Source organism: Myiozetetes cayanensis, unplaced genomic scaffold (assembly GCF_022539395.1).
Source record: "Myiozetetes cayanensis isolate MyiCay16 unplaced genomic scaffold, myiCay2020 scf24, whole genome shotgun sequence".
NCBI classification, from domain to species: domain Eukaryota; kingdom Metazoa; phylum Chordata; class Aves; order Passeriformes; family Tyrannidae; genus Myiozetetes; species Myiozetetes cayanensis.
Window position 1 is genome coordinate 8,512,631 of NW_026087456.1, and position 15,202 is coordinate 8,527,832.

General features: G+C 42.2%; 1 protein-coding gene across 28 annotated transcripts in view; it reads right to left on the bottom strand.

Annotated features, from left to right (window-relative positions):
• The window catches only part of ANK2 (ankyrin 2), a 260,645-nt gene that overhangs the window by 13,254 nt on the left and 232,189 nt on the right, over nucleotides 1–15,202 (bottom strand). For 13 of the 28 annotated variants that reach the window (XM_050320660.1, XM_050320666.1, XM_050320661.1 and 10 more), the window contains 6 exons: nucleotides 14,546–14,642; nucleotides 12,142–12,370; nucleotides 11,030–11,155; nucleotides 10,746–10,868; nucleotides 9,878–9,907; nucleotides 8,440–8,461 (listed from right to left, as the gene is read on the bottom strand). In XM_050320660.1, coding sequence (XP_050176617.1) covers nucleotides 8,440–8,461; nucleotides 9,878–9,907; nucleotides 10,746–10,868; nucleotides 11,030–11,155; nucleotides 12,142–12,370; nucleotides 14,546–14,642 — 627 coding nt within the window. Of the gene's footprint in view, nucleotides 1–293; nucleotides 6,018–8,439; nucleotides 8,462–9,877; nucleotides 9,908–10,745; nucleotides 10,869–11,029; nucleotides 11,156–12,141; nucleotides 12,371–14,545; nucleotides 14,643–15,202 lie in introns of all 28 variants that reach the window. The other 15 variants (XM_050320653.1, XM_050320655.1, XM_050320654.1 and 12 more) reach the window with 2 other exon arrangements.

Consider the following 15,202-nt stretch of genomic DNA (forward strand, 5'->3'; position numbering starts at 1 on the left):
TTAGAAGTGTTTTTGTTTCTTAAGGTAACACTTCCCATAAGCACTTATGGTTTGCAATCTTGAGATCGGTTCACAGACAACAACACAGACACAACACAAAAAAACCAAACACGGCTCACAGGGGGGGAAAAAAAAAAAGCACAACCAACCACCAAAAGCTGAAAAGAAAATGCCACACGCGTTACACCAGCACACAAACACACACGCACACACACACACCAAAGGAAACAGAAAACAAAAAAGTTTAATTCATGACATGCGTCGCACAGGGAATCCCAGTCGTTGGCAAATACCTTCAGCATGGTCATGGACATTTTCGTCAGGGATACGTTCAATCTGAGTCTCTACAGACTCATCCCAAATGGGTCTGATGTCAAAGATGTCTTCAGGAACTGACTGCTGAGTCTCACTGGATGGCACATTTTCAATAACTGAAACTTCTAGGGCGCTACTGCTTTCATCATCTGAAACTAATTCTTGTTCTCTCTCTGACTGCGTGAGTCTTTCCACTAATTTAGAAGCTTCATCACTAATTTCTTCAAAGAACTCTATGGAGTTTTTGTAAAGATCAAAAAAATGGTCCTTACTTTCTTTTGTGGGACTAAAAGCACCGCGGGAGCCTGTAGTGCTTCTGTTTTTAACTGGCAACCGTGATGAAAATACCTTCGATCTTGCTGTTGCTGCCTCATCTGAGTCTAGCTCAAACTTCATCTCGCTCTCCCTCTCTCTGGTCTCTGCTTCTGCCTCAGCATAACTCCTAGCTTTGATTGAACGCTTAGCCTTTGGGTCCACGGGACTACTCGCGTCAGATTCCGATTTACTCCGGTTATCTTGTTTCGTAGGTACAGTGCTCGTCACGTCGAGAGCTTTGGGCGACTCCGGCTTGCGGGCAGACGTATCTGTGCCAGTGTATTGCGGTTCAGCTTTTTGGGAAGCGGATTTGATGGGAATTTTAGACTTTGGTTTTGCTTGTTCATCTTTTCCTTCACACTGCGAGCTGTCTAGGAAGTCGTCCGGGGAAAGGCTCTCGTTTTCTGACTGTTGCGAGGACTGCGATGCGGCGGCAGCTGTTCGGACAGGGATTTTGGATTTGCTTTCACAAGAAGGCACGCTCTCCATTAGAGCAGTGGGGATTTCAATCACAGATCTCTGTTCCTCTGGGGAAGAGTCCGGGGACTCCTCGCCCTGTTCAGAACTAACCGATCTGGTGACTTTGGAAAAAACTAATTCATCTTCTACAGCACACTGCTCAGGAGAGATGGGGCAAGGCACCTGACTGCTATCAACCGTGTCGGTCTCTGTTCTGGAGAGGGGCTCAGCTTCAGAGGCAGCAGTTTCTTTCTTTGGTGATTTTGAAGAAGCTGAAATACCCATTTTAATTGGAATTCTGGATTTAAGATCTGCTTTTGAGGTGCCTGTGCTGACACCTTCACCTGTCATTTCTTCTGATTTATCACTAGACTCGGGTGATGGGGGTGAATATTTCACTGTGTCTTTTTCTGGTATATCTGACTCCTCTGATTCTGAAGGTGCAAATGGGTTCAGTGAGCCCTCCAGCTTCGAAAATTCCTCCTCTGCTGCTTCTTTCACTTCTTCAGATAATGAAACTTCTTCCTGAGGCTCCTGCCCACCCTGGAAGAAGTGGAAGCTTTCATCTGGGTAGTTCCTTTTGGTCATGTCAATGGCTCCACTTCTAGTCATCTCAAACAACTTGCCTTCCTGAAAAAGAAAAGGATTTTGCTCACTGAGTGGTGTCCCTTCTTCGGTGGGTGTCCTGGCCGGTGTCGTGTCAGGGGTTGTGCCTTGCGATCGCCTGTCTACCATCAACCCAAATATCTTTTGTTCCTCTTCCTTCACCCGAGCTTCAAAAGCTTCATCGTCTTCACGTATTTCGCTCCACATGTCAGAATCCACATCGGTTCTAGTGATGACAACGTGACCCATCAATTTCTCCGTTTCATCTCTTATATCCTCAAGGGCAGATTCAGCCAATTGTGTGGAATCTGAGGACAAAGACCCTTGTGACACTGTCCGAAATCCATCCTCTGGCTTGGGCTCTATTTCCATATACACTTCCTCTGAAGAGCAATACTCACTGCCTGTGTCTCTGCTAAGTAAAGTTTCACCCATCTGATCTTTCCCTTCTGCAACAGAACAGGTTTCCCTAGAGAGCGGACTTCTGCCAGATCCTACCTCACTTTCAGAGTCAATAAAGAAATGTCCAGAAGACACATTTTCATAAGGGCTCACTATATATGGAGCACTACTGTCAGTGGCATCTGCTACACAACTGTCAAGTTCCACTGTTTCAGTGGTAAGGGATGAATACTCTGGTAAGGGTTCCTCAGCAGGACTATCTCTTTGAGATGTTTCAAAACCTGCATCTACTTTTCCCAAATCCCTTCCCAAAGCAGAATGGTCAGTGGTATCATCTTCAGCCAGTTCGCCATCTCGTGGTACGGAGTACTGGGTGGTACCATGCCCACAAGAAAGGCCACCTGCCTTCTCTGACACAGCTCCTGTAGAAATGAGATCTCTGTGTGTTAACGATGCTGTGGGTTTGACATCTTTTTCAGTAGCCTCGTATTGCTCGAGTGTTAATGAAGAGTCAGTGTGAACTTCTTTTTGAGGACTGTCATCAACGGAGTGACAGAGAGCACCCCCAGGTTGTGTGACTGGGGCATCGGGACTGACTGCCTCACAGTCACCTGTCCCGCCACAGCATTTAGATTCAGCACAACCATCGGAATGACAAGTGCCTGACTCTCCTGTAGAAACCTTACAGCTGTGCCCAAGGACAAGCGGTTCCTCTTTGTCACCTTTGCCTTCTGCTTTAACCGCACCTATCCCGACAGAGCATTGCTGGGAATCAATGGGTTGGAAACCTGCTTCGTCGGGGCTGGAGCTGGAGTCCACACTGCATGGTAAAGGTGAGGGTGGCTGCACTCGGATCACAGGCTCCATTAAGAGGCCTGAGTCGGCTTCTTTTTTGAGCCGAGTCAATTCTGGTTCGCTTTCTGAAGAGGAAGAGCTTTTCCTAGATTCAGCTGCAGGTGTAACTACTGTAGGTACATCTTTTTCTACTACAGCCCTTGGTTCTGATGCTTCAGTTTCACATGTTGCTTCTGAACTGGCAGCTACAGAAGATTCATCCTGCTTACGATTCTTCTTGTAATCTCTCTTCTGCTTTGCTTCTTGTTCCAATTCATCAAACATTTTGATTTTGGTCACCATTTTAAACATCTCCTCTTCGGGGGTGAATCTCTTCTTAGGTTCGCTTTCTGAGTCATCCTCTGGCTCTTCGTTGACTTCAGGGATCGTGGCCGACTTTGGTATGTTTGACAGTGACTGCAAGTCTGCCGTTTTAGGTGTGATTTCATAGCTAATTTCTTCTGAACTAGGAGTCTCGGGTGAAACGGGACTTTTCCCCGAACTCTCCATGAGCGATGTTTGCTCTAGACTGTCATCATCGGCACTTCCCTCGGGGTCACGGAGAATCCTGGAACGCACCGATGCCAGCTCTGGGCAGCCTTCTCCTTTGCTAAGAACTGGCTGCAGAGGACCCTGCCCCAAAATACAAGCCTTCACTGTTGGTTCTACGGGGCTGCTTTCAAGGGAATCACGGCAGGGAGACTCTTTCATAGGACTGGGCTCCAAAGAGTCGGGTGTTTTGTGTGATGAGTTATCTTCTAGCACTGGGCTTCCTTCCAGGGAGTCTTTATGACTTATAGTCAAAGAGTCATCTGCAACTGGGCTAAAGCTTTCACTATCATGGCTAGCAAGTGAAAGTTCCAATTTCTGGGGACTTCTAACCGCAACACGGCGTTCACAGGTTATAGCTTTTTCTTTCTCTAAAGCAGTGTCATGTGTTTCAGAAGACTTAGTGAAATGTGCAGTGGTTCTGGATTCTTTATCCCTGCTAATATCTTTCATAATGGAAGCTGAGCTACTTCCTTTATCAGCCTCTTCTTCAGAGGCTGTAGGTACACGCTCTTCTGATACATGGTCAGAATGAGACTTACTAGTCTCAGTAACAGCATCTAGCTGCCTCTCAGTAATACCTTTTTCATCTTCCTTTGAGGAGACTTCCTTTGGAGAGCACGTTTCAGCTGTTGTATGTGCTTTAGCCGCTCCTTTAGCTTCCTCAGTTGGCCCATCAGTTTTCTTTGGTGAGAATGAAAGGCTTTCTGGGCTTGTTTCTGGAGTCTCTGCCAGACCCTCATGTTTGTAACTTTCCTCAGAGCTGATCTGAGGGGTTCCATCGAGTAGACTGCCAGGAGAGTCAGCCACACCTTCGTGTTTAAGGCTCTCTGAGCTCCCATCAAAAGCACCACTTTGCAGAGAAAGAGCAGGAAGGAATCCATCTTTCCCATCCTCTGTGGGAAAAGCAACACCGAAAGGACTGGTCAGTACTTGCTCCAAGTTAAGTTCTCCCTCCTCTGTCACTGAGAGGTGTCGGAACTGCTGGTATTTGTCATTATCCTCCAGTTCTTCTTTAATGACGTCAGAAAAGTCCGTTGAGGTTTTCCTGTCAGGGCTGATCTGGAAGTCAGGATCTCCCTGATCATCAGAAGGCCTGCCCTTCCCAGATGTCGTTTCTTTGGCACTCACATCAATTACTACAGGAGGGAGAGGTTCCGTTGGCTTTTTGCTGCTCTGCTCTTTCGCCTGGTCTTTACCACCAGCTTTCTTGGTGGTTTCAGTGCTAGTAACTGGTGTTTTTCCTTTTTTGGGTTGTGGCTCTTTCTCTGCCTTTGATACCGGGCTTGGTTTGTCCTTCTGTTTGTCTGTCTTGAGGCTTGTTACTCGCCTCGCTTCGCTCTGTGAAGGAGTTGTTTTCCTCCGCGTTGTTTCCTTCTCGGGGGCCTGTTGCTTCTGTTTGATGGACTTGTGCTCAAACAGGCCAGACACATTCTTGGATGGGTCCTGCCCTGACTGGAAGGCTTTCATCAGCTCACGAACTGACATGGTCTCTTCGAGTCTCTCAGTCTTAGAAGAAGGCGAGACGGGCGGTTGGGCTTTGTGTGCTACCGGTTTTTTGACTTGTGCTGGTTTCTTAGGTGCCTTCTCGGCAGGGCTTTCTTTTGCTTGAACTCTGACAGGTAGTTTGGACCGTACTTTTTGCTCGTCTTCCACTCGTTTCTGAAGAGCTTTCACTTTATCTTTTATGGAGCCAATGGGAGTGTCCTCTATAACAGGGGACACGGCTTTAGCCTCCGGAGCAGCTGTCACCTTTAGGCCGGGTTCCCCGCCCTGCGACTCGTCTGCAGTGAGCTTTGGTAGTCTCAGTTTTTCTCCGCTGCTCTGTGCCTTGCCTTCCTTTGGCTTTGGCTTCTCTTTTAATTTTGTCCTAACAGGTTTTTTAACTTCTGAGGCCGCCTTCTGTTGCTCCTTTCCACTTTTTGGAGATTCTTTTCCTCCTTTTTCAGAATCCCTGCTTATTACTACAGCTTCAACCTTCTCTTCTGCTACGTCCTCTTGTAAGGCTTGTGGCCGTACCTCATGAGGAGAAACGTGTGGTTTTACATCCTTTCCCTTTCCTTTTGTGTCTCGCTCCCCCTTTTTTGCTGTCCCTTTGTCTACCCTGACATCTACACCGGTCGACTCCATGACTTCTGAGGGAGCATTTCTTCTGGCCTCTTCAATTTCCTCATCGCTGACAATGATCCATTCTTCTTCTACGGGCTCTTGTTTGGAAATGGACTCGTGCAAAACATGTTCTTCTCTGGTATAGGATCCCCCTCTCAGAATTTCATTTACTTTTTCTAAGTCCTCTTTCACTCTTTCAACTATTTCGAAAGGCTCTCCTGGCTCTTCCTCAGCAGCTTTTCCAAGATCTTTCACTTTAATGGAGCCTGATTTATCAGAAGGGTCAGTTGTCAGGATGGCAGTCATTTTGATCAAATCTTGTTTCATCTCTGAAACTTCAGACAACAGGTCTGGACTGGCTAGTACAGGGACTTCATTAACCAGATGGCTTTTCAGGATAGATGTTTCTGTAGACTCTGTCTCGTCATCTTTGATGCGAATGAAAAACATTGAAAGTAAAGTGGAAATCAAAAATAGAGATTGGAAAATGTAATCAGGACTGAAAATGACAGTCTTTGGTTGCAGTGGTGGGAAGGTCAACAAAATGGGCCGGGAATGATGAATCCACAAGATCTGAGGGTACAAGTGCAAAGCAAAGCTAACGGGGGTGGGGGGAAAACCCAACTGAAAAGGAAAATGGCAGGAAATAACTTGCTTCACTTTATCGCTAGAGCACAACCACACATACAGTATCCAAGCTGGAACAAACCAAATCAGGACACCACTAAAAAGAAACCAAAACAACAACAACGAAATTTAAAAACCAAAACCAGAAGGAACACAGTGAAGTTACACAAAGAGAGGCATCTCAAGATTGTTCAGATGTTACAGATCAATGTTCAAATAAAAAGAAAAACAAGAAAAAAGGGGGAAAGCATTAGAACTGATTGAAAGTCGATTTCCTCTAAGAGAAAGCCAGTGTTAGCAAACTGTCAGAGTAACGTCGGGTTAACGGTTTTGTTTTTCTGAATGACCAAAATAAAAAGTGAAAAGTAATTCTGCAGTAATCTAAAATATGACCAAATACGGAGAGATCTGAATCAGCTGCAAACCGGCATTTCATCTAAGGGGATTTCACACCTACACAATGAAACAAACAGTCTTTTGTTTTAAGAGGCATGGTCCTTTCCTTGGAACATCCTCATTGACAACTAATGAACTGACCGAGGAAAGAGAGGACAGAGAAGAAAAGGAGAGAGAATAGGAAAAAACTGTGAATCAACTTAGAAGTGATTTCAGAGTTTTAAAAAATGTAATGTATGGCAACCCAAAATCAGAGACAGTCACACTAGACACATACGTACAATTCATGTAAGGCAAGTTATTTCCATGCAAAGCAAAGGTGTTGCAAATGCTGCTGGGGATGTTGTAGCTTCGGTTAAAAAAACAAGAGCTCTAAAAACTAATCATATCAATTAAAGGTACAGGAGAATCTTGTAAAACATACTGTGGTGAAATATTTGTCTAATCTGACAATCGAGATACAGGAAGCTGACTGCAGTGAATTCCCATTGTGCCACAACTGCCTGCTGGGAATGTTCTGTTTCAGCAAGGACTAGCAGAAAATGGCTATTGAGCAGAATGAAACAGTGGAGGACTGAAGCAAGTTACAAACAGAACACAATGCTTAGGAATTACAACTGGACATTTCCCCTTTAAAGGTGGTAGCACGTCACATGGAACTGCACATTTCGGCACTGCAGACTTAAAGCCAAAGCGCTGGTGCAAATAAGGAGAACCTCAGCAATATATCATAAGTAGCTGTATTTATCTGTAAAAAACCAGCTGGTTTGCTGCGCTGTTCTCCTGGGTGTAACAAATGCTAGATGTCTGCACTGTACATTAACTACAACCAGATCGATGTGGGCTATTTTGGTGCTGAAAATGTGGCCTTTTGGTGCTGCTGTTTTGGTGTCAACTGTCCAGTGCACACTGAAATGCTGGTCAGTAACTTCACAGACTTGCAGGATACATTTTCATAAATACCAAATGCATGAGTGTCCCACCGGCCAAAGAAGGAAGTGAATTAGCCTGAAGCAAAGTAGCTCCTGTGGGAAATAAAGGGCTCCTCTGTGGCTGGGGGAGCTGGCAGTGAGGAAGCAGTGGTGGAACAATGCAAGACACGGCACTTTAACTGGAAACAAGACAGATGTCATTCTCTCCCTAAACAGATCCAAGAAATGGCTCATTTGGAAGCAGCTCTCATTAGAGACTCTATTCAGTCTGTGGAATTGTTTAATTTGCACCTTCTCCAAAGGAGATCTTAGTGACCCCCCTCGCCCTCAGTTTCTGACAGTATTGGCCTGATTTTGGAGGTACAAGGGGTACACACGCTGTGCCAAGCTTCAATGTCATATTTCCAGCCATATTTCACCACAGTACAGGGCAGGGAAGGGTTAAACAGCCTGTTAATTTGGACAGTATCACTTTTTGGCACGCTTGTATTCCACGAGGTCAATGAAATACAGGGGAGCCTTCACTAAGTTTTCCTGAAAAGTGATACTGTCGTCTGTCTCAAGTATGAGGCAGGAATGGGTGTCAACAAGCGGAGAAAACAAAAAAAGAATGGAGGGATGAGCATCCATACAAGCAAAATAGCAATAGCGGGATCACTAGGGATGTCGAAGGAAAGTAAATGCTTAGATGAACGGTTTTAAATTGTTAATTTATATGTTAAATGTATTTAATTGGATAGTTGCTTTGATATTAAATTGTTTTCTATTAAAGTATTGATGTTATTAGCAATAGCAGTTAAACCTTAGCTCACTTTCATGCTTATGTTTATTCTTAACCATCTTTCATACAAACTGCATTATAACACTTTCAGGTCAAAAAAAAAGAAAATCTTACTTTTTTCTGATGTCATGTCAACCTGGAAGGGAAAAAGGGGAAATTTAAAAGTTGAAATCAAACTGAAATGCAGAAGTCACTCATGAAGTTAAATCTACTAGATGTATGGAGACACACAAATTCATGCACTTATGAAGTGGAGCCAAGAATGTATTTCAGGCAACAGTAAAAGCATGGCTTAATTTCTTTAGTGAAAGAAAATATCATCCTTGCCAAAAAAACCCACATGAAACAAAATGCACTGTCAGACTATGAAAATTCAAGAAGTAGATTTTTGAGGTTGCCTTGTGATTTGAATTTATTTCAGTTCTGTCAGCATTTGTCCACACAAGTACATGGTGGGTGAATCTTGCCATGCAAAAGTACCCCAAGGTAGAAGTAGCATTAAATGTTTCATTTCCTGTACAAACTTGTGGTGGGGGTAGGATGACTGTGGGGAATGCAAATCAAGCTGTGCAGTACTGCTGGTACAAGATATCATGTGTGTTCAGGCCCCCAAGTTTTTTAGTGGGTGCTGAAAATGCTGTACTTGCTTGAAAATATTCTTTTAAAAGAATATAAAATATAGGCTCAGTTATGATATGAGTAAATCCTTGCTTTTCCATAAACTGGCAATGAACAGAAGTAAATCACTGGCCACAGGTGCATATCTGTACATGCCTTGCAATGCTTTGGGCTCACATAGTTAAATTTTACACTCAGCAGTGTGCGTTATGGATCCATAATAGCCTGAATTCCTCTGATGTACAGATCACCCTACACGGTAACCTGGGATCCTTTAATTCCCCTTACTTTATGTTCTTCCAGATCAGCATTATGTCAGCATACTAATAAATATTATTAGCATAAAAATAATGAAATCAACAAAAAATAATTTAAAATGGGAGGTGGTTTTAGCCACCAATGAGCTTGTCCTTTTGTGCTTTAGTTGCTTATACACAAACAGAAGAAGTCATATTTACCATAGGAGTGGTAAATATCTCTGTAACTATAATAGGAAACTGCAATCCAGCTGAACATCACCAAAATGTGGGGATGCTTTTCTAATGTTACCCATTCACGCAGGGGTCAAACCTTAAGGAACATTCCTAACTGCCAGATGAGGGCTGGGAGCACAGGGTGGGGTTGGTGCCATCTAGTTTATGCCAAAGATGAAAAATTAACACTGACTTTGTGCTGGATTTCAGAAACCTCCAGTCTATTGGATGTTATAAATGCAGAAGATCTCTAATTTTGACACAGGGCAGGTTAAACTCTGTACATTCCAAAAGTGAGCCTGTACAAGAGCCTTTAATTGCACTCCTCCTTGTTGTGTTTGTAGAACTGAGCTGAGGATGAATGTGTCTGTTTTACTACAGATTTAATCTTCCAAGTTGTGTCTGCTAGTTGTGTTTGAGTGGTGTGAGTAGGCATGAACATGCTGATTTAGCAACATTACCTCTTCTGGTTCTTGATCTGAATCTGATTCCTTTCAGTTCCAAATTGCCATGCGAAAAGAAAAGGGGAAAACAACAGGCAAAATGCAATTTTTTTAGAAGAGAGTGGGAAAAAGTAACTTCTGACAACATTTAACAGAGAAGACCAAAATGCAGAACATTTCTGCAGTTGATTTCTTACGTCAAAAAGCAGCAAAACTGAACGGTCAGTTTAAAACACAAAAGGCTACAGAACCGAGCAAAATACGAACAGAAAAGTTGCTTCTGGGTGTTAGACTTCTAGTGATCCTTATTTGTATCAAAACTTGCAATATATACACACTTTTTCTCTATAAATTAGCATGAATAAATACTCAAAATAGTTAAGAACATGACCCATTGGAAGTTAAAAATATGTTGAGATCTGCTGTTTTAAAATTACACAAAAATGCTATACTAAAGATCATATTATATTCTAAAGATGCTGAGGAAAAAATGAACAAAACATGCAAGATTTGGGGCAAACAGCCTTGTGCATCCCTGAAAGGCATGCAGCTGCTAATGTGACCAGCACAAAAAAACCCTCCCTATGTTTCCCCAGAATAAATATAAACTGAGTCTTTCTAAGTAAACAAGTGTTTAATATCTGATCTTGTTTAAACAGAATCAAGGGCACTCCCACTCATCTCTTCTGAGTCCTCAGAAAAAACCTGATAACACCTCCAAACACTGGCACTAGAAGTACCAAACCCAAGAGGCTGGAAGCCCTTGGGTGGAATTTATTCCTCTTTAAAATCCCTGACCACAAAACTTTCACCATGTTTTGCCCTCCTCCTTTCTTGTTTGTATTATAAATGCTGATGACTAGAGATCAGTGTAATTTCACAGTACCTTTGTGTAAATGGGTAAAGTGATGTTTAAATTACATATGGCTTGGTGAACGAGGCCTCTTGTAGATTTTGGCTCCTTCATGAAAGATAATCGTCCACAGGGTTCTTGAGTGGTATCTCGCACCTGCCAGAGCAAAACCACATCTTTTTAGATGGAATACTACAGGGGTAACATCAGGTTATACAGTTGGGAATTCAGCTAAATTGATTTTTTTTTTCCTTTGTTAGCAAAAATATGGTGAAACAATAACTTGAAATATCCAAAAAAGGAGCCATTAACATTACCTTAACAAACAGAGGAAGTCTATTCTCTTTGAAGGCAAAAAAGCTGAATATATGATGTTGCCCACTCTTTGTGAGAGGCACCAAATTGCCAAAGCAGTCAACATAGATGGGTTTTCCTTCTAATACCTGTTGGAAAAGGATAAAGTAGCAAAGCAGCAATTAATCACAGGGAGGTGGTTAGGACTTCTCCTTAAAGACGGAATCACAGTCAGAGAAGTATTTTCTTCAGCAATCAAATCACAAGTCAAAAGCAGTGTATATCAGCAGATTTCTATTTGTTTCAGATTGATTGGTAAAGGTCTAGGGTTTTTCAAAGTCAGGCCTCAGGTAAATACCTCTCTGAAATCCCTATATAGTGGTAGTGTTGCTACATCTTCAGATTGTGCTGTTATGGCCCCCTCATGTGTTTAAATAACAGATTAGCAGTTTGGGAGATGTTCCCTTCAACCTGACAATACACTAATATCTCATCTTTACTTCCCAGAAATTCAGCCTTGGCGGCTTGATAACCCTTATTTTATCCACCTGCTGTGCACAAGAAATTCCTGTCACAGCTTCAGGAACAGCGAGGGTGTGGGATTCTCATGGAAAAGAGGCTGAACGAAGCAGAAGAATGTGCCATGCCTGTAAGTTAAAGCACTTCCAATCTGTTATCCTTTCTGAGGAAGCTGACAGAGCCAGAAAAACTGCATTTAGCAGGCAGTTTCCTGGAAAGCTTTTGCCTGTTCAGCAGCAGATTTAATTTTATTTTTGCAAAGCAGAATATTAATCAAACTTGCTACTTCAACTTCTTGGTACGTAAAGGTGCTGACAAAACATGACTACTGTCAGCTGCCTTTTTGGTTAGTGACATGCATTTAGGAGTTACTGGAAATTGGGATTTACCTGTGCTTTTGGGCTCTGACTGTCCCCCCTTAGCTGCCTATTGGGAATAGGGTTTCATCACTACTTTTCCCTTATATCTGACTAAAGTCCAAGTTTCCATCTTATCACTCAGTTGATACTGCCTCATGACAGTAGTTGTTGGCAGTTATTTTGCAGTACTTGTGGCAGACAATATTAGTTTAAAAGCAGACACAAGAAAATGGAGAAAAGAGAGTCCTGTACAGTACCTCTACGTCCCTGCTTCTGGCAACTTCAGCAAAGTTTTCTTGTTGCTCTAGAGTTTTATCCACCTTGTCGTCCGTCATGCAGAAACACCTTAACCGTGCTTCGATGGGATCGTGGGATTTGGCAAACACCACAAATTTGGCCATGTAGGGGACACAGATAATCTCTCTGTACACTTGGGAAGCAAAAGTAACAGATTCTTGTGTCTGTCGACAGTCTATCAACCAAAATCTGTAAAAGAAAAGGAAGAGTCGGGTAATCAGCACAGAAAGATTTAAGAAAGGAAATTATATGTTTGCCCAGCAACTGTAGATAACAAGTCACAAGAAAGAACTGTTATGCTTGTTTTTTGTCCACCATCGAACTTAAAGGATAAAAGCACACTCCTTATATACAATATCAAAACCTGGAGGTCTTTAGCTCAATGTAAATGATTTCATCCTGAATGCAAAGTCAGAAATTACTCTCATGTGAATTTAATCACCAACTATTTTCCAGGGAGTAACATGTGCTGCCTGCTTTCCCAGCCATCACTCTGGTTTCTCTGCGGAGCTGATGACATTTCTGCTCCGTAAAATCCACTGTGTGGGTGGAAATCATGCTCGAGTTTCATACCCGTAGGATGGAGACGGAAGTTGGGAGAGGTCAAAGACAGCTCAAAAGCTGACATAATCTACAGGGGGCTTATTCCTTACTGTGGATTACACGGCATTAGGACCCCAAAGCACACCTTCTCAGCGTGACTGCTCTGGGCTTACTCATCTGCAGCTGAATAACAGCGAATTTTGTGCTGTGCTGCTCTTTAGAACATTTAACAAACACACTGGTCAAAAAAACAGGCTGATGACATTTGGAGGAGAGAAAGCATGTGTGGTACAGAGAGGCTTTGCACACTGATACTTTCCTTTTCCTGTGTGGGAGAACTATGCAGTGCTGGACTCAAACTGGAGAGGCTGCATCCTCTGAGAAACCACCAGATGCCTCAATGATTTGCTGTCATACACCAGGGGCTAAAAAGCCCAAACAGAGACAATTTTTTAAAAAGCTGCAGCTCAGGAAATGGAAAACAACAGCCATGCCTCCAAGTCTGCAGTGTGATTCACATGACAAATATATCTCTTTCCCAAGCTCACTTGGGACAGAGTGAGTCTTATGAATGGGAAAACTGTTGTCCATCAGTAATGATTTAGCTAGACATAAGAAATTACTCTGAATAGCAAATAGTCAGAAATTAGCTGATTCTTGGCACTTTTAGACCAGGGTGCAAGTGAAAAAAGTAAGGTTAGCTTGTAATTATTTCCTTGACAGCAAATATATGAAAAATCCGATTTTCTGACTTTACTAGCACTTAAAGTGAGTTTGAATGGAAGTAATCAGCTGAACATTCATTTCATTTACAAAAAAGAGGCAGAACCCATTAAAATCTCTACATGGGACCCTGCCTATATCACAGAACATTAACAACAGTAATCAATTTTCCTGTCATCATCGGGATTTCCACATATGGTTCTTAAATTAACCTCTAATTCAGCTCTAATTTCACCCTTTACACAGACTGCTGAGTAGCAGCTGAGAGCTAAACACACTGTAAGATCTCCCTCTCGTGGTCACTGCTGCTACAGGAAAATGTCTGCCTGAACCAAAAAGGAATGTACATCAGCAAAGCAGCCAGCCTCATGGGAAAAAAAAACCAAAAAACCCTTCCTGAACTGAGAAAGTATAAAAAAATAATACTTTATTTTGTCTAATGTTAAACTGGAGCTTGGGCTGCAAGAGCTGATCTCATTTTAACACTGAATACATTATTTCACCATATAACAAATCTAATCTAACAGTAATAACTGCCCTGGACACCGAAGGTTTGCACTGAATTCACTAAATTTCATGGGCAAGTTATCCAAGATTTTTGTTTGCTAGACTACATTCCCTAAATGGAACACTTTCCAGACCATGGATTGCATCTCCTGTTACAGGAGAGGAGACTTTTGTGCATTTCTGTGATATAAATCCTGGCCAGCATACAAACTAAAATACATAAATACAGATGTTTATTATTATTATTATTATTGTTTATTTATTTATTATTATTTTAATATGAAATTCTGTCTTCAGAGAAAAGACAGGAGGAACAAATGGTTGGAAGAGATGCTCCTACACTCCGGTTTTGTACACCTACAGGTCTTTCTGCCTGACTTCTCAGTTTTCGGATAGTCTGGAAGTAATACCTCTTGTAAGATGTGTAATGAGGCACCCAAACAAAGGATTTCTATTTCCACAGAAATTTGTATAATATTCTCTGTTCCTTCTTCTATATAAACTAAAACAGTTTAAAGGCAATATCTGTTGGAAAAGAAGACATGCACTTGAAAGCATCACTGTAAAACTCATGTCTGGTTGTGTAGGTACCTGGCAGACACATTTGTTGTGAAGGAAACACATTCATTAACAAATGTCAGTGGTGTTGTCCCAGTGATGTCTTCCCACTGGGCAGGGGTGGTTCCTCCTGAAATGAGAGAGATTAAAAAAAATCAAAAAAACATTAAAACCAAGCAAGTCTGCAACTTTTTTGCTTCTAAGAAATATTTTAAATTCTCCTGAGTTTTCAATTGCTGTGAAACCAGTAATAATCCCAGACATGCCTTCTCCTCGGAGCCATGTTATTCCACCAAGGCTGGTGGGACTGGATGCGTTAAATTAAACATGATTAAATTAATTTATTAAATTAAATGCATGCAGCTCATTTCTGCCTCTTAAGTGAGACTAAGTGAGGCACTGGTCACTTTGGAGTTCCAGCAAGCACTAAGTGTTAAAATCCATTAATTTTCACTTCAGTGTAGTGCTACATTAAGTCTGAACTACACTTAGTCTGCCAGGCAGAGCTATGTGGTTGCTCAAGAACCAAACTGTAAGGAAAATGCAAAAAAACCCACCAAACCTGAAGTCTATGATTATATTACACATCTCTCGTTAGTCCAAACACCAAATGTTATTTCTGCTTAAAAATAATTGTTTGGAACGTGGTTCATTTTCACAGCTTCTCACCCCAGCCAGGTTTTCCCCCAG